The sequence below is a fragment of the Chlorocebus sabaeus genome, chromosome 9, assembly GCF_047675955.1.
Source record: "Chlorocebus sabaeus isolate Y175 chromosome 9, mChlSab1.0.hap1, whole genome shotgun sequence".
In the NCBI taxonomy this organism is placed as follows: Eukaryota; Metazoa; Chordata; class Mammalia; order Primates; family Cercopithecidae; genus Chlorocebus; species Chlorocebus sabaeus.
Window position 1 is genome coordinate 29,559,728 of NC_132912.1, and position 19,663 is coordinate 29,579,390.

General features: G+C 43.2%; 1 protein-coding gene across 7 annotated transcripts in view; it reads right to left on the minus strand.

Annotated features, from left to right (window-relative positions):
* The window catches only part of SVIL (supervillin), a 182,247-nt gene extending 162,796 nt beyond the window's left edge, over nt 1–19,451 (minus strand). For 2 of the 7 annotated variants that reach the window (XM_073018833.1, XM_073018832.1), the window contains exon 1: nt 18,971–19,451. In XM_073018833.1, coding sequence (XP_072874934.1) covers nt 18,971–18,998 — 28 coding nt within the window. In that variant the 5' untranslated portion in view covers nt 18,999–19,451. Of the gene's footprint in view, nt 1–8,198; nt 9,362–18,970 lie in introns of those variants that run through there. The other 5 variants (XM_073018834.1, XM_073018835.1, XM_073018836.1 and 2 more) reach the window with 5 other exon arrangements.
* Between the last annotated feature and the right edge of the window lie 212 nt (nt 19,452–19,663).

Here is a 19,663-nt window from a genome sequence, read left to right on the forward strand (position 1 = left end):
TTGTATTTTTAGTAGAGACGGGATTTCGCTGTGTTAGCCAGGATGGTCTCGATCTCCTGACCTCGTGATCCGCCCGCCTTGGCCTCCCAAAGTGCTGCGTTTACAGGCGTGAGCCACCGCACCCGGCCTCAAATACATATTATTAAATGCATATAAGTTTTATCAGTATGAATTCTAGGGGAAGAGAGAATTTCAGAAGACACAAAATGTAAACTGTGGGAGGGTACAAAACCTAACAAGTGTCTCCTTTGGTGAGGAACCATACTGGGTTTCTTTGGGTCTGTTTTCAGCTTTGAGGTGTAACTGACAAATGCAAATTGTATATACTCAAGGTGTGCAGCATGATGTTTTGATATAAAAGCTGAACTCACGGAAACAAAATGGAAAGGTGGTAACCAGGGGCTGGAGGTAGAGAAATTAGAACGATGTTGGTCAAAGGATGCAAGCTTGTAGTTATGAGTAAGTTCTGGAAACCTAAGGTATAGCATGGTGACTACAGTTGCTAACAATGTATTATATATTTAAAATATGCCAAGAAGGTAGATCTTAAGTTTTCTCAAGGCACACACACACGGTTATGGTCCCCACATCAGACCCACATAAAACTATGTGACACCACAGTAGGTACTTTACATTTGGTTATTAACCTAAGCACTTGAACAACAGATGTAGGGTTGAAGATTAAGAGAATCACTCAGGGTACTTTAGTACCATTCTGTTGGAACTTACACCCTACGAGGGCAGGAATTTTGTTTCTTACCGCTCTTTCCCCAACACCTATACCGGTCCCTGATACACAGTAAGTGCTCAGAAAATAACCGCTGAGAATAAATGAATACCTGGCAGCGAGCCAATAAACTTAAAGGGAAACGAAAGCCAAGCACATCCCATCCTGCAGTGAATAGGCAGATTCTGACGGTCTCAGGAATCCCTGCGCGAGTTTGCTGCGACTACTTTGGGGTTTCACATCAAGAGAAAAAGCAAAAGTCCAAAAGAAGATAAGAATAAATCAGGTTAGAGAAAAGAAAATAAACATACTTAAATGAACACAAAAGAAACTATGAGAGCTTAATTTGAAGAGGTGTCAGAAACTTTCCAAAATAAAGAATTAGGCTGGGCGCGGTGGCTCACGCCTGTAATCCCGGCACTTTGAGAGGCCGAGGCGGATGGATAACAAGGTCAGGAGATCGAGACCATCTTGGCTAACAGGGTGAAACCCCGTCTCTACTAAAGTACAAAAAAAAAAAAAATTAGCCAGGCGTGGTGGCGGGCGCCTGTAGTTCCAGCTACTCGGGAGGCTGAGGCAGGAGAATGGCGGGAACCTGGGAGGCGGAGCTTGCAGTGAGCCGAGATCGGGCCACTGCACTCCAGCCTGGGTGACAGAGCGAGACTCTGTCTCAAAAAAAAAAAAGAATAGTTGGCTGCCTGAAAGTTCCTTGACGCCTCTGGAGTGAAGACCTGATACAAATCCAAATTCATAAAAAACTAGCCGGGCGAGGTGGCGGGTGCCTGTAGTCCCAGCTACTCGGGAGGCTGAGGCAGGAGAATGGCGTGAACCCGGGAGGCGGAGCTTGCAGTGAGCCGAGATCTGGCCACTGCACTCCAGCCTGGGCGACAGAGCAAGACTCTGTCTCAAAAAAAAAAAAAAAAAAAAAAAAAAAAAAATTCCATCTCAAATGGCAGAATCCTGTGTTGGGTAAAGTACATACCGTGAAGCTTAGTCACCCTATTCTGAAGCACAATTACCAATTTTATCTAATCACGGAATTTAAAAATATTCAGCACTTTCAATACAAAATGTATGAAATCATAAAACCAAATGGTTATGTGTGTGTGGCTAAAATGAACATCTGGGGGAAATTAAGACTAAAACTCAGCACAATTTGGAGAGCTAGCTGCTTCTTCACGGTACACCCAAGCCTTTTTTTTCTAACCTGGCTCAAACCTATAGAGGTATTAGCTGGTTTAGATGTCTGATGCAATATTTGCAAAAAAATTGAATTAACTGCAAAATAAATAAATGTAGCTGAATTTTGTAACCAACGTAGCACACAGTAAACTAAACTATCAGCTTAACTCAAACAAAAAATTCCTAAGAAAATGTATATCCAAAACCACTAAAATGTTCAAATGTCATTTTCGCTTTCATATCCTACCTCTTAATTCCATATGTTTTAAGCTACTGAAAATCAACTGCTCTCCCATTTGGGTTTTGGCTGGAGTGGTTTGTTTGTTTTGAAGTGTGTAACACCTGTGCAATTGCAAAATGTATATGTCTTAAATTTTTGGCTAAACGAGATAAATTAGATAAAATGTTTCAGAATGTATGAAAGAGTATTTACTTAAAATTTTGAAATATTTAAAGTATGTGAGATCTTAAAAACCTAAAAATATCAATATGGTTTTTCTATCTATCCATCCAAGCCTAAGTTATTTGCCAACTTTCCATGCTCAGAACATAATTGAAAGTCCAGAAAGAAACGAGAGGCCTCTGATGAACCTATGCACAAATCGTGGGTGCATTATTCACAAAAAGACCTTTGGTTCTTCGCCCAGAACCGAATTTTTCTTTTCTATCAATAGCAGATACAGAGGATACAAATTCTCACACAGCTAATTGGGAGTTAACGTCTAATTACAAAGAGAAAATCAGCTCTAAAAGCCAAATGAATGCATTCCACCTGAAATGGACAGGTTAAACAAGTCACCTTATAAAGAGGAACACTAGGATTTTTTTTTTTTTTAAATCTTAAATGGACCTTAAGAAGGAAAGCTGAGCAAGTAAAGAGACAGAAAATGATTTTAAAAATAAGGCTACCAGAAGACCTCAAGATCACAGCAGGCTGTGGACGCTGAGTATGGAGGTCAGAGTCCCATCACCCTCACTAGACCTGAGATGAGATTCTCACGGAGAGGGGCTCCATCCCAGGGAGGCTGCAGGCACATCAAAGTAACCAGGAGGTCTTGAAAGGTCTCCAAGAGGAGAGGGCTGAGCTCCTGATCAGTGCTGAGGAGTGAGTGGGCAGGAAGGAAAGAAGTGATCGCTTGAGGTCAAGGGGAACTTTATTTAGAATGGATGAAACTTGAGGATGTTTTCAACACGAGGAGAAGCCAGGAGAAGAGCAGGGTGGAAAATAAGACAAACGGGAGAGAACCTTGTAGGTAGAGAGCGGGAAGGGGTGGCATGAAAAGCCCAGAGGAACGGAAGAGCCTTGAAAGACTCCTTCTCCTCGGAAGCCCCCTTGGAGTCTCACACCCCAGCTGGTTGCTTCCGTCTCAGGCATGTGGCAAAGACTTAACCTAAGGCAGCCCAAAGCAGGTCCTCAGACAGAGGAATCAGCATCACCTGGATCCTGTTTGTTGACTCTAAGTCCAGTGCAGACCTACTGAATCAGACGCTGCAGTAGCAAGACTGCAGGTGATTCCTATTCAAGTTTGGGCTGCACTGGCTAAAGCAGTGGTTACGAATACAGGCACCAAAGTCAACTAGACCTGGGTTCAAATCCAGCCCACCCCTGACTTCATGGTATGTGCCCAAGCTTGGGCAAGCATTTCTAACCCTCAGTTTTTTCCTCAGCAGAATGAAGACAATTGCACTAATATTTCTTGGGGGCTACTGTAAAAATTAGAGTCCAGGCATGGTGGCTCACACCTGTAATCCCAGTTATTTGAGGGGCCCTAATGGGACGATACCTTGAGGCCAGGAGCTCAAGACCAGCTTAAGAAACATAGTGAGACCCCTGCCTCTACAATTTTTTTTTTTTTAATTAGCTGGGCATAGTAGTGACTGCCTATAGTCCCAGTTACTCGGGAGGCTGAGGAAGGAGGATTGCTTTGAGCCCAGGAGTTTGAGGCTACAGTGAACCATGGTCGTGCCATTGCACTCCAACCTGGGTGACAGGGCAAGACTGTCTCAAAAAATAAAAATAATTAAATGATATATTGTAGAGGTAAAGAGCTTGGCATTAAGCCTGGCACACAGTGATAATAGACGGCATGTTATTATTGTTCATCCCTTCCACTCTGACTGGTAAAATAGCTCCATTATGTCCCTGTCCAAATCACTCTGAGAAAGAGGTTGCCAAGGACAGGGAATACGTTATAGGCTTTTGCATCCCACAGGATCCAACCCAGAGCTCTGCACAGGGAAAGTGCCCGAAAAATATGGAATGAAATGAATATACCCAGGGCTGCGACATGGGCAGACCAATGATCCCAAAGCAAATACGAAAACTATTTCTTTTACTGTATTTACACAAAAACCAGTTAGACACAGGTTATAAACTTGTTCGGGATTAAAGGATCAACTTTCAGAAGGGGAAAAGCACATGAGGAGGAAAAAGAATGCCTCTTTCAAAACCTCCTACAATAGGGAGTGTCTCTAAGAGGGACAGAGATCTCTCTGAAGCAACAGCAAAGGGCTCCCGAGATCAACAGTGCAAACTGCTCCTGAGATGTGTCACCCAAGATGAAGCTGAATGTTGGAGTAAAACACTTAGGTCAAATTGCACCACTAGATGGGTTTCTTCATTTTAGGCAAAGTTCCAATAATGAACTGACTGACTTCATGCGGCACACCTTAATTTCCTGGGTTGGCAAAAGCATGTGTGCAAAAACCCCATATACAGAAATCCCATTGGACTTGTTACCGAAACACGAACCTTTCTGCTTGCATTGTTATAGATGAGAGGGAAAAAAAAAAAAGGAGAACTTATAATACAGAATACCAGCTTCTCCTGTGAGTAATATAGGATGAGGGCAAAAGTACTGGATGGATCACAGCCAAATTGTGATATGAAGAACCCACAAGTTGTTACAATTCAATCCATTCAAACAACCCAGATTTCTGGAGTGCCCACTGGGCTAGACCTTGGGGGTGGAAAGAGAAGTGAGACCCAAGCACCTCGCTGGGTACCCCACTGCCGAGGAAAGGGCCACCAGGACCTAGTGACAGCAGCCCTAGAGTACAGGCTAGAGTCAAGGCCCAGGAGGCCAGAGGCATGTCAGAGGAAACTTCTGGCACATCTCCTTTGATATTGCTTCCCTGGCAGTCAAGGGAAGACAACATTTTGGGGAGACTTGCCAACAAAACTCCAGGGGCATGAAAGACCCTGAAGGGGAGGCTACGGAGCCCAGGCTTTTGCATGTAAGCAGTGAGGAAGATGAGATCTTTGTTTAGGAAGGTCATTCTGTGGCTGGACCAGACAGAGGAGAAACCGGGGGCCAAGGGATCCATTAAGGGCAAAGCAGTAGCCCAGGTAAGAGATGGTGAGGCTCGGCCAGGCACGGTGGCTCACACCTGCAATCCCAGCACTTTGGGAGGCCGAAGTGGGCGGATCACGAGGTCAGGATTTCAAGACCAGCCTGACCAACATGGTGAAACCCCGTCTTTACTAAATATACAAAAATTAGCCAGGTGTGGTGGCAGGCACCTGTAATCCCAGCTACTCAGGAGGCTGAGGCAGGAGAATCCCTTGAACCCACGAGGCAGAGGTTGCAGTGCGCCAAGATCGTGCCATTGCACTCCAGCTTGGTTGACAGAGTGAGACTCCGTCTCAAAAAAAAAAAAGAAAGAAAAAAAATGGTGAGGCTCAAGAGGAGGTAGTGGGGCAGAGGCCTCAGGGACCTAAAGGGAGAGGAGTCAAGGGTGACCACAAGATTCCTAGTTGAGTCACAAATCAATGAAGCCCAGAACTGCTGGAAAGTTCTAGATCTACAGATACTCCAGGTCACAGCGAGGCACCCTGAGATCAGCGCTTTAACATAAAATTGCAGTGAGTGTCCTAAAACCCCAGGCAGCTGCAGATTCAGGAGATGACTCCAAGGCTGCCTTTGTATCCTAACAATCACAAAACTTCTAGCAGCTTACTCTCCATAACACTCCACGTAGTCCAAGAGCCGTGCATGCTGGAGCTCACCAGACATCCTTATAAACATCCAAGGGCCCTTTCCTTTGGATACAATTCCTCAACTGTAGAGTATTAAATAACTTGCCGGGTATGGTGGCTCATGCCTGTAATCCCAGAACTTTGGGAGGCCGAATGCGGGTAGATCACCTGAGGTCAGGAGTTCAAGACCAGCCTGGGCAACATGATGAAACCCTGTCTCCACTAAAAGTACAAAAATTAGCTGGGTGCAGTGGCGTGTGCCTGTAATCCCAGCTAGTTGGGAGGCTGAGGCAGGAGAATCACTTGAGCCCAGGAGGCGGAGGTTGCAGTGAGCTAAGATTGTGTCACAGCACTCCAGCCTGGGCAACACAGCGAGACTCTATCTCAAAAAAAAAAAAAAAAAAAAAAAACCGTATAACCCCAGGTGTTGCCAAAGATGTTCACTCAGAATTGAACTCCAAAGTATTCCAGAAGTCTGTTAACCACACAACTGTCTATCTCCAAAGTAGAAGCAAAGATAAATGTTTGTTGAATGGCTGACTGATGTCCACTGCAAGCTGGGTGCATTAACCAAATTTCACTTTGAAGACTATGCACGTGGCAAAATTAAATGCACCAATAGTACTAACATAAAGGTAGGCAGGAAGGCACCTAATGTACTACAATAGCTTGCATAGCATCAGCCTCATCCAGTGATCAAGGTGACCAAATAAATCATCTTTAATACACACTCACACACACACACACAAAACACACACAGAGTATAGACTCCAAAGTTTCCATTGTAAGACATATTTGCTGACACTACTAGTGTGCACTTGATGCCCTGGATCCTCAAGACATCACCAGGTGCCAGCGCAGGGGCTCACGCCTATAATCCCAGCATTTTGGGAGGCCAAAGTGGGTGGATCACGAGGTCAGGAGTTTGAGACCAGCCTGGCCAACATAGTGAAACCCCATCTCTACTAAAAATACAAAAAAAAATTAGCTGGGTGTGGTGCCAGGTGCCTGTAATCCCAGTTACTTGGGAGGCTGAGGCAAGGAGAGTCACTTGAACCTGGGAGGCGGAGGTTGCAGTGAGCCGAGATCGCGCCACTGCACTCCAGCCCGGGTGACAGTGCGAGACTCCATCTCAAAAAAAAAAAAAAAAGACATCACTGGGTTTGGTGAGAAGAGATAGCACACATCTGCCTGGCACTTGGCTGCTCTTCTTTGGAGACAGAGGGTACAGTTTATATCCCGCAGTTTTACTCAACAAGGGATACTACCAGCAGTTTGGCCAGGGTAATCCTGTATGGGACTGTCCCCTACACCATGTAAATTGGGCATTTTCAATTCTTAACTACATCCTCCCAAATGCCAGTAAGTTATTGAGAAAACCTGAAACACCCCCATACATTTTCAAACGCCCCCTAGGGTTGCCACACTACCTCCGGTGAAGAACTCTTGCAGTATTCACTGATGAAGTTCTTCTCTATAAATACTCTGTTTTCCTACCTGGTGAAAATAATGACTGCCCGAACTTGTCCATCTGATATGGTATAAAGAAATAATCTTTTTTTTTTTTTCAAAGAAGCAACATGTCAAATAAGCCTTCAACGTTCTAGTGTTCACTGCTATTTTTCAACAGAAGCAAATCACTAAGCTAAATTACAAAGAGACCATAGCTATCTCCAGGGCTTTAAAAGGCTGATGCAGTATTTTTTCTTGGAGAATTTAAAAATAAAATGCAGTTCAAACTCTAGAACCTACAGTGAGGTTTTTCTCATAAATTCTGGAACATTACAAGTTCTATAAATCAAACCCTAAAGAATGACAGTACCAAGGCAAAGAACCCTCAGAACAAAGATTATGCAAAAGGATCACTGGTGATTTTCTATTTTTACATGAATTATAATGGCAGTGAAATAAAACTTGCCCTTCTGAACTCCACCCCCATACTTGTGCTACGATTATTAAAGTACTTTGCATTGTGAATATACTTTAATTCCAGGACTTCGAGTGCTAACATTTGGACAGAATGTACTGACTAAGTTATATTAATCAAATGGTTAGTAATAAACCTTTCTCTACCATAAAGTAAATCCTTTTTAAAAAAAGAAAAAAAAAGTCCAATCCTTCCTAACCCAAGAAATATGCCCAAGGGTATCTACAGGAATGGCTGCAGTAACTGGCAAATGCTGGCAGGAATTTTCCAATGATTGAAGTCAACAAATCCTCAGGAAACATGCTCAGACAGATGGTACTTAAAAAAAAAAAAAAACAAAAAAACCTACTGCATTTAGATTTATAGGAAGATTTTTCACTTACTTCAAATTTCCGTATAATCCTCGTTCCTCTAAGTTAAAGGAGGAAAGCAAATCACACAGCAATTCCTTATTTTTCTAATTTAAAAAACAAAACAAAACACGTTATATCCTCGAATCCAGCTTTGGATGTCTTCGAGTATTTTCTTGGAGTCTCTTTCCAATGAATACTACTTTCAAATTCTAAGCACAAAGTAAAATCCCAAAAGTTAGCCCAAATAGCGTTGTACAAAATCAAAGATCACGATGTCAACAAGCAACTGCATCTATCAGAAGCAATGATGATTCAGAACAGGATAAATTTAGAATGGTGTTTTCCAAAAGGCTTTCTGGATGTCAAATTTAGGAAACAGGTAAAGGCTACATCCCAAAAGTTCCTCTCCAAAAAGAACGCCAAAATATTAATAAAAAGAGTCTTCTTTTTGAAGTTTTTCGTCCCCTAGTGTCCTCGAGGCTGAACTTCCCCAACCTGGACTCGGTGAAGCCATCCATTACTGGGCAAATCCACGTGAAACCTGAGGACACTTCAGCCTGGGGAGGACGCAGTCAGAGCAGTGAAGCAACTTCACATGGGACGGGCCTTTTATGGCCTGAACTCGAGAGCCTTGATACCAGCTCATCTACCAGAAATAGCTCTGGAAATTCAGAGGAGCCCATCAGCTGTTGCAGCGGGCCTGGCCAGCAGCTACTTCAAATGCAATTAGGTTGTCCACACTGTCTTTCGGCTTGCTTTATAGAGAAATTAAAAACACAACAGCAGACTACTGAATAAGCTACAACAATACAGACTTGGATGAACAAACATTTCTCTAACTTAGTTTTTTTGGGCTGAAAATACAGCACACAATCGTTGATAAAGCGCAGACACTGAACACCCCAAAAGTAAGTAACAGACATATATACAACGAATGCCCGAAAAGTAACTAACAGACCTACACATCTATGAAACAGCATGATGTAACGGCACATGTCTCTACAAGTTTACAAATTCTGTAACCTCTGTGGATTTCTTCCCACTTCCAATAACTGTAGAAAATGAATCATCAGAAGAAAGCATTGCGCTGGAAGTACTTTCCCGAAAATGACACAAATATTTTATCTTAAAGTCAAAGTCAGTCCTCTGAACTGGCAAGATCTATCTTCCTATGTCTCTCAGGTAGCTTACCTCACTGAAAAACCAGATAAACCTAAACTCATGAAAAAAATATTAACTATGAAGCACAACCACTTCTTAAATGGTCATATGCAATTTTTTAAACATTAAAAGGCCACTGACATGTTGAATACACTCAAATATCACAACCCTGTTTACAAAAATACTTACAATTGTAGGTCTCTCTCCCTGTCGGTACCAAGAACAGAGAGTCTTAATTGTCTGCGCCAACTTCAATATAGACCACAAACCCCATAAGACTTGGGTTGGAGTACAGCAAAAGCTGTGTGCTGAGCGGGGCCTCCCAGTGGTATGCCTCTGGGTGTCAGGGTTCTCAGACCACCAGCTGCTTCAGCCAGCACCGGAGGCCTCTCTAAGCAGTATCTAAATTCCTGTTACTAATTAACCCTACAGAACAATGCCTCTCCCTAAGAGGAGAGTCCTGAGGCCAGGTGAGGAGATGACAGGTGTAATAATTAAACATTGGCTTCACAACCGTTTAGTGCTACGGGTAAAAAAAAAATGTCCCAGCCAACTTTTTTTTTTTTAACCCATCTCAAGATGACGAACAAACAAAATTTCATAGCATGGCTTCTGTATCCTAATCTCAGTCCTGACCCTGATCTTCTTTTCCCTTGGACCATATTGGCTTTTTCCTCATTTTAAAGTTTATTTGATCTTATTTTACGTATTTTTATAAGCTGTGTTAAGCCCCTCCCTAGAGAAAAGTAGGGCAAAAATATATAAAAACTTACATAAAACAGTTCACTATCTGGGTCTTCTCTGTAAAGAGAAGATAAGAGGAGAAAATGAATCACTGTTACCACAATAGTGCTATTTCCTTCCTAAAAAAGATTCACTCCCACAAAATAAACATCGATCTTTTGTATGCCTCTTAAGCAATGCTTCCCTGTAGCAACCAAACTGTCCTAGATTAATGCACTGGAGTCGAATAGGGTAAGTCTCCTTTGTCACTTCTTTTACATATCCTTTTTGTCTTTGACTATTTAAATCCCAGTTAATTCTTCCTGTGCAATCCATGTAAACACTTTCCTAATTTTTTGCTATCTGCCTGACTTAGAAGACTCTCATCACACTCACTTCTTTCCAGTGATGATAATCATGAATCGGAAGAAAAATCAACATATAAAAGATGTCAGTTATCCCCCAACTGATCTATAGGTTAACACAATTCCTATCAAAATCTTGCAAGGTTTTTTTTTGGTTTTGTTTTGTTTTGAGACATGGTCTTGCTCTGTTGTCCATGCTGGAGTAGAGCTGGGCAATCATGGTTCACTGCAGCCTCCACCTCCCCAGTTCAAGCAATCCTCCTGCCTCAGTCTCCTGAATATCTGGGGCTACAGTTGTGCACCACCACACTGGGCTAATTTTTTAATTTCTTAGTTTTTATAAAGATGGGGTCTCATTAGGTTGCCCAGACTTGTCTCGAACTCCTGGGCTTAAGCCGTCCTCCCACTTTGGCCTCCCGAAGTGCTAGGATTACAGGTGTGAGCCACCCTGCCTGGCCTCACAGTGATTTTTGGCAGATATTCTAAAATTTATATGTAAAGGTACAGGCCCTAGAATAGCTAAAAACCATCTTGAAAAAGAAGAAAAAAGTTAGGCCGGGCATGGTGGCTCATGCCTGTAATCTAGCACTTTGGGAGGCTGAGGTGGGTGCATCGCCTGAGGTCAGGAGTTCGAGACCAGCCTAACCAACATGGCGAAACACTGTCTCTACTAAAAATACAGAAAAATTAGCCGAGCGTGGTGGTGCATGTCTGTAATCTCAGCTACTAGGGAGGCTAAGGCAGGAGAATCACTTGAACCCAACCCCAGGAGACAGAGGTTGCAGTGAGCCAAGATCGTGCCACTGCACTCCAGCCTGTGCAACAGAGTGAGACTCTGTCTCAAAAGAAGAAAACAGTTAGAGCAATTAATGTATCCCATATTAAGGCCAACTGGATAACTGCAGTAATCAAGACAACGCAGCACTGGCAAAAAGACAGACACATAACATAGATCAGTGGAACAGACCAGAGAACCCAGAGACAGGTCCACATGAATATGCCAAACTGATTTCTGTGCCATTCAACAAATAGTGCTAGAGCAATTAGACACCCCTAGGCAAAAGCAATGAGCTTCTACCCAATCCTCACTGTGGTATGTCCATACCACTATGGACTTTATTGGTAGTATTTATTGGAATACTACTCAACAATAAAAAGGAACAAATTATTAGTACATGCCACGACCTGGATAAGAATCCAGGGAATTATGCTGAGTGACAGAAGGCCAATCCCAAAATGTTAGATACTATACGAGTACATTTACGTAACATTTCCCAGATGACAACGTTATAGAAACGGAGACGAGATGGGAGTTGTTAGAGGTGAGGGATGAGGGTGAGGTGGTTTAGCAGGGCCACATGAGAGACCCCTGTTCTGGAACTCTTCTATTGGATTGACCATATCAGTGTCAATATCCTGGTTGTGATACTATTGTATAGCTTGGAAAGATGTTATCACTGGAGAAACTGGGTAAAAAGCCCTCATGATCTCTTTGTATTATTTCTTACAACTACATCGGAATCTATAATTATCTCAAATTAAAAGTTTAATTAAGCTGGGAGGGGTGGCTCACACCTGTAATCCCAGGGAGGCTGTGACAGATGGATTACCTGAGGTCAGGAGTTCGAGACCATCCTAGCCAACGTGGTGAAACCCTGTCTCTACTAAAAATACAAAAATTAGCCAGGCATGGTGACTGGCAAGTGCCTGTAATCCCAGCTACTCAGGAGGCTGAGGCAGGAGAATTGCTTGAACCCGGGAGGCAGAGGTTGCAGTGAGCTGAGATCGTGCCATTGCACTCCAGTCTGGGTGGCAAGGGTGAAACTCTGACTCAAAAAAAAAAAAGTTTAATTAAGTATTTTTCCAAGGAAAAAGCACCCCAACCCCAAAAAACAAACCTACTTCAAATGAAACTTTCAAATATAATCCATTTGTATATGGGTGACTTACTGTAACTGTATTTCATATAAATCTATAGAGATTTACTTATTATCAGTGCCATCTTAAGAATTTCAAGCTGGAAATATTTCTTTTTCCCTACAAGAATAAAAGTTAATCCAAAAGTACAATATCTGATACAGAATAAGAAATGGAAAGTATTGCTTTTCAATCGAATGTGTTTATTTAGCAGGCTGTGTAGATACTTAAAAAGAGCACCTCTAATATCTAAGTCCCATCCAAAAATAAAAAAGGAAACCTGCACATAATTTTCAGAAATTTCATCTACTGCCCCAGATTATTAATTTTTAAAACCTGACCTACCCTGGAGACCAGCCTGGCCAACGCAGTGAAACTGTCTCTACTAAAAATGCAAAAATTAGTCAGGTATGGTGGCTCAAACCTGTAATCCCAGCTATCCCTGAGACTGAGAAGTGCTTGAACCTGGGAGACAGAGGTTGCAGTGAGCCGAGATTGTGCCACTGCACTCCAGCCTGGACAATAGAGTGAGAAAGGAAAGGGAAGGGAAGGGAAAGGGAAGGGAAAGGGAAGGGAAAGGGAAGGGAAAGGGAAGGGAAAGGGAAGGGAAACGGAAGGGAAAGGGAAGGGAAAGGGAAGGGAAGGGAAGGGAAGGGAAAGGAAGAGAAAGGAAGAAAGAAGGAAGGAAGGAAGGAAAGAAAAAGAAAGAAAGAAAGAAAGAAAGGAAGAAAGAAAGAAAGAAAGAAAGAAAGAAAGAAAGAAAGAAAGAAAGAAAGAAAGAAAGAAAGAGAGAAGAGAAGAAAGAAAGAAAGAGAAAGAAAGAAAGAAAGAAAGAAAGAAAGAAAGAAAGAAAGAAAGAAAGAAAGAAAGGAGGGAGGGAGGGAGGGAGGGAGGGAGGGAGGGAGGGAAGGAAGGAAGGAAGGAAGGAAGAAGGGATGGAGGGAGGGAGGGAAGAAGGAAAGAAGGAAAGAGAGAAAGAAAGAAAACCCCTAATCATACTTCAAGCCTTAGCTGAGAATATTTCCCCTATAAACCTCTCCTGGACATGGTCTCTGATTCCCAATCTCTAGACTGTTAGCAGAGACTCCATGATATCTTCATATTCCCAGGACCTAGCAATATCTGCCACTGAGTAAATTTAATAAATGTTTGTGATGTGGACTGAAAATATCAAAATAGTCTGCAGTTAGATCTCTTCTCTCTCTCTCTCTCTCTCTTTTTTTTTGAGACAGAGTCTCACTCTGTCATCCAGGCTGGAGTACAATGGCATGATCTCAGCTCACTGCAGCCTCTGCCTACCGGGTTCAAGCCATTCTCCTGCCTCAGCCTCCCAAGTAGCTGGGACCTCAGGCACATGCCACCATGCCTGAATAATGTTTTCATAGTTTTAGTAGAGACTGGGTTTCACCATGTTGGCCAGGCTGGTCTTGAACTCCTGACCTCAAATGATCCACCCATCTCAGCCTCTCAAAGTGCTGGGATTACAGGCGTGAGCCACTGCGCCTGGCCGATCTCTTCTCATTTTAATGCAGCTACAACATTCTCCCTTTTGTCAGCGTGGATTAATCAATATGTAATATCCCTCCAGAGCTGGAGAAAAAGTCACAAGTTGGATCCTCAGCTCACAGGCAGAAAAGAAAACATGCATCACCAGCTCAAGTGTTTCTGTGTAGTGGCCTCACTGTCCATTTCACTCCTATTTCTGGATTCAAGATGATGTCAGAGCATTGGCCAGGACTGTCAGTGCAGGAAAGTAAGACAACAACACTCTCTGTCTCCTTGCTTCTGCCTTCTGAAGAATTCTGCTTTCCACAGGGCAATGAACTTGATCAATCACTGGAGGTATTTTTTGAGCAGCTCATTTCCAGGAGATGAAAAGGCTAGGCAACCAGGACCTGTATTTTGCCCTATTTTCTGCCATGATGAAACCAGACTTGGAATCATTTCCTTTTCCCAAAAAGCTTAGGATTTTGACCTCTATGAGAGAAGACAGAGACATGCTGTAGTCTACTGATATGTACGCCGATACACCTGTATGAATCTGAGCTTGTGGCCTTCTGTACCATGGGCAAGTCATTTTGTTTGTGCATAAATTTCTTTTTTAAAGACAAAAAAGGGGATATTATTTTCAGTTAGTATTTTTCAACCAACAACCCTCGACCCCTGCCAGAAATATGAATCAATCAATAATTCAATCAACTGAGTCTGTCTTTCTGTCTGTCTGGTCTGGTCTCACTTTTTCTGAAAGCTTTTGGAGAACTTTACTGGCTTTAGCTGAAAATCTTTGAGCTCCAAGGTCATCTGTAAGTCACTGGCTTGAACCACTGATGAGCGAGCCAACTCTTTCTCCCAGGCCGTGGCTTCAGAGCAATGGGTGTGTAGCAGAGCTCAACACAAAGAGAACTGCGGGCCTCGTGGTCAAAATGAGATGTGAGCTTGCCAGGGGTGAGCCTGGACCGTGGTTTATGAGTCCTGGCTCCAGAGACCCAGCCTCTCACATGGCTGGAGCAACATTGCATTCCTGGACACCAGGCTCAGAGTCTCAAGAGTAATCAGAGATGGACAGAGTGTGACATGCTCCGTTTGGGCCACTAGATATCTAAAAATATGGGATTTCTGTCTGCTGTCAAGCAGCAGCTTGCTGCACCAACAGAACCACAGAGGCTGCTGCTCAAATGGGGACATGAGCTGATGGCGATGTGGCCAGTGGAGTGAGGACCCGGTAGGCTCTTCCCTTCCCTGCTGTTGTTGACATCACAAAGCTCAGCACCACATGTGGTTTCCTTGGCTGATTCCAAATACCAAGAGGGAATGGATCATTCTTATTCCTGAAAGAAAAACTCCAGGAGCCTGTGCTCCTCAGGGAGCATCATCTATACCTTAGAGATACACAGGAGCGAGGAGCCTTCTCTGAGCATGTTCTCCTAGCCCCAGTGACTGAGAAACCCCACATCCCCTGGGTCAAGCACTCTCTAGCCCAGCGAGGATTCCATTGTCATCTTCCTCCAGAAACAGCTCTACGTAATGGCTGTGCACTTGGCCAACCCACAGAAGCCTGATAAGCCTGTAATAGAGTGGAACCACAGTCCCGATAATTCTTTAAAACGGAACCACTTGAACCCAGGAGGCGGAGCTTGCAGTGAGCCGAGATTGCACCACTGCACTCCAGCCTGGGCGACAGAGCGAGATTCCACCTCAGAAAAAACCCAAAAAACCAAAAAAAACCCAGAACCTCTGTGTGTTTTATCTTCCAATGTATCTGTGGCTCCAACCGTGGATCCTGGGCCACGTCTCCCTGACAACATGAGTGGGAACTTCCTACCCTAAGGTTTAGCCAGTGACTTCTGTATTGAGGGCAGGGGCTACAAGACTGAGGAGGAGGGTCCCATGTGAAAACTGGGGCATGGGAAGACAGGGTCTGACAGGAGTCAGCTGTGGGGACAGAATGGTGGGGGGTAGAAGGCTGAGATCAGGATGATTGCTTTTTGGGGTAGGTGGAGGACACTAAAAAAACCTTGAAAAATTCAAGAAAAGAAAATAACAGAATGATGTAGAAATCAACTGAATAAATTTAGCTTTATATTTAATACAACATTCACTTCATTTTCTTAGATTTCTCATTGCACTGCCCTCAGGTAAGGGCTTGGTTTTAGTCTGGGGACTGAAAATTGCTGGTCTGGATTAAGATTCCTATAGTGCCATCAAATTCTAAAAACTTGAAATTCTACAATTCTGAGGCATAGCACCATCTCACGTTCTCCAAAGAAATGCCTCAACAATGAGAGGTGAAGAAAAAGGAAGGGGCCAGATGCTGTGGGTCACGCCTGTAAGCCCAGCACTTTGGGAGGCAGAGGCGAGAGGATCACTTGAGGTCAGGAGTTCAAGATGCCAACATGGTAGACCGTGTCTCTACTACAAATACAAAAATTAGCCAGGCAAGGTGGCGGGCTCTTGTAGTCCAAACTACTCCGGAGGCTGAGGCAGGAGGATTGCTTGAACCGGGAGGTAGAGGTTGCAGTGAGCCGACATTGTGCCACTGAACTCCAGCCTGGGTGACAGAGTGAGACTCTGTCTCAAAAATAAATAAATAAATAAATAAATAAATAAATAAGAAAGAATAAAGCGCTCCAAGAGAGATAAAATATGTTAAAGCAAGGCATTCTGAAATACAAATTATTAGACAGTAGGAGAGCAAGCAAACATAAAATCCTTTGATCATGCCTCAACTTCCCTCCAATAGAGACTCAGGCCAAAGCAGATAGCCCTTTGAAGACCCCGAAGTTATTATATATTGGACTACTAAAGTGGATTATTCATTAGCAAGTACAAGTAATTTCCTCCCAAGGATCTATTGAAAGATGGCTGGTAATCTCATTAGTGGGATAGAGGGTGCAAACTGCGTCAAAGGGAAGAGAGGAAATAATAAGCAAACACGTTTTCAAACAACTGTAGTTACTTAGGAGTTCTTCCGGGTACTCCTAACTCCTTGCTACGGCTCCCTTCAGCTTACGCTTGTACCCCTAGTGACATGGGCCCCCTAAAATGTGACTTGTGTGAGGACAGAGATTTTTGTCTGGTTTGTGAACTGCTGTTCATCTTCAGTGCCTAGCATATAGTAAGTGCTCAATAAATATTTGTTGACCGAATAAAGGAAATAATACATATGCTACAGGGAAAATGACAAGGCAATGAGTTCTTTTCCAAAGGCGACTTTATCCCTCATAGACCCCCCCACCACCCTGAAATCTGTGATCGTAATTCCTGCTGGCTTTGTGCAGGCTGTTCCACATGCCTGAATTAGTTTACCTCCTTCTCAAATACCTCTTTGGGAAAGATTTTCCTCATTAAGCAGTGTCTGATTTCAATATAGGACTCCCTTGCAAAATCTTCCGTGCATTCTGATCTCCTGGACTTGGCATCACTTCCACAAATCTGCTGCCCAGGGACCATGTGTTCACGGAGACACGGCTTGCTGGCCTGTATGGTAAGCTAATTGATGTGGTAAGCCCTGAAGGCAGGATTATTTTTCAGCCAGGCCCTGCCTAATGGTTTCTGATGATGGCCAAGTGGGCAAGTTCAGTCCTTTCTCCCCAGAAACATGATCCTGCTTTCTATACCAACAAGTATTAATTCAAATCCCTCGTGGGCAGTCCAGGATATGAAAATTACAGTAATCTAATCTTGTAGAGGAAGAAGTATGAATCATCATGACACGGCCTGACAAAGAGCAAAGTGATTAATGCCAGGCTGCAGTAGGGTCCCCAGTGATAGCTCCCCGTGGGCCACAAACCTAACACGGGAACCCACGAGGCAAACATCAGAGAAGCAACATCCTGGTCTCCATCCAGGGAGAGGAGAAGCAGGGAGTAGCAATGCCGTGTTCTTAGGATCATGCCTGAAAACTGGCCATACTGAGGCAAATTCAGTGACTAAAGGGAGAAGAGCAAGACTGGGTCTCAACAGTTCATCCATTCCAACTTCTGACTGGTGGAAACTACTTAAACTCTGAAGCTTACTTTTAGGTAGGAACTGTAAGGTTTGCAGAATCACGGTATCTCAGAGAATGACCTAGAAACCCCAATCCTCTGCAGGGGAAAACAAGAGGATATGCTTAGGACAAGCAAGATGATAGATAACCATGCCAAAAAGAATGTGCTCTTAACCACATCCCAGAAACATACAGTTCTGAAGAAGTCTTGGCCTTTTTCTGAAACCTTCAAGAAGTACACCAAAGCTCCCCATCTCCCATCTCCAGGAAACCACAGCCCAAGTGCACTGGGAAAGTTGGTCAGGGTGCCTGCAAGCCTAAACCATCACTTGGCTTTTTTTTTTTCTTTTCTTGCTTTCTTTTTTTTTTCTTTTTTGCACAGCTGTATTCAATTTTCTGTCCTTGGGGTTTTAAAAGGAACATTTATTCTAGGGCCAGGATTCTCAAGTTTTATGGTTATACAACTCCCTCCCAGGGCCAAAGAATGTTTTAAAAGTCTTAAAGCTAGCAAAGAAAATTAGTAAACGTATCTGAATGAAAGTGAAATAAAAAATTAAGACTTGTTCCAGTTTATATTCAACCTCTTACTTGATTGTATTGGACCTTCTGTTTGCCCTTCACTACTTTTATTACCCATTCTTCATGCAAATATAGGTAGGGGGGTGTGTGTGTATGTGTGTGCATGTGTGTGTAGAGACAGCGAGAGAGCAGGTGAAGAACAGAGAAGTACAAAGGTGTATTTCGAGTCTTCCACAGCTTCTATTTCCTGTTCTATGGTAAATTTTATTTTAAATAAGGTCTACAGCTTAAACCGAGTTTAACAAAAGGTCACAAAGAAAGAGATTCCTTCAGCATTTTTATAACATTGCTTACTTTCCCAATTTAGAGAGCTAGATACTTCCTGATTTTTTGGTAGTAGGAAAGGAGTTTTAAAAACCCGTATATTTTTTACTTAAAAGGTCAAATTAGTGGCACTTTTAATTGAAACGCTTTAAGCTTTTGTCAATATCGAAAAATCATTACCCGAAAAAAAAAAAAAAAAAAGAGAGAGAGAGAACGATAAGATGACGCTCCCACCAGCCCATGAAATGTTAACTGGTTTTCTCAATGCAGCCACATGGAGTTAAGAAAACCCACAAGTCCCTTACCTGTCTTTTTCTGTTCTTCTCCCTTCATGTCACCCGGATCCCCACATCTCACAGGAATCTACCCAAAGTTTTGTCTGCACGGGTTCACAAACATCACTTGTACGTTTGCCCCTGAATTCTCCCGAAGGGTGGCTTCCTGCTCTTGCACTCATCGGATCTGACAAAGCCAAGCTCAGGCTTTCAGGGCTGAGGTTTGCGACACAGCACACACCACCACATTAGAGACCTGGCTGCATCCCAAGAGAAACCAGATATTTTTGAGAAACAAAAGTTATTTGCACAGATCCACCCTGAACAGAAAGGACGGAATCAGTACTCATCCATAAAATGATGGGAAATGTTGTCAGTGGCACCTGCTTTGTACCGTCCAATTCTCTGCAAACAATTAGAAGACAGTGGAAACTGACCTTGCCCGACCCTAGTCATGATGAGCAGCCGATGCAGACTTCTCTGGAGAGGCAGTTAGTTCTGAGCAAAGCCAACCAAACCCTTCCTCTTGGCAATCACTTTCTCTTGCTCTTTTAAAATCAAGAAATCAAAGTGCCCTTTAGCACGGCCCTGTGGCCAAGAAGGCCCTGCAGCCAAGATAACAGGTTGAAGTTCAAACTATTCTTCCCAGATAACTACTCTAATTCTCCCATGATTGGAGGCTGCTAGAAGTTAGTCAAAGTTATAAACCTAAGGCACAGAACA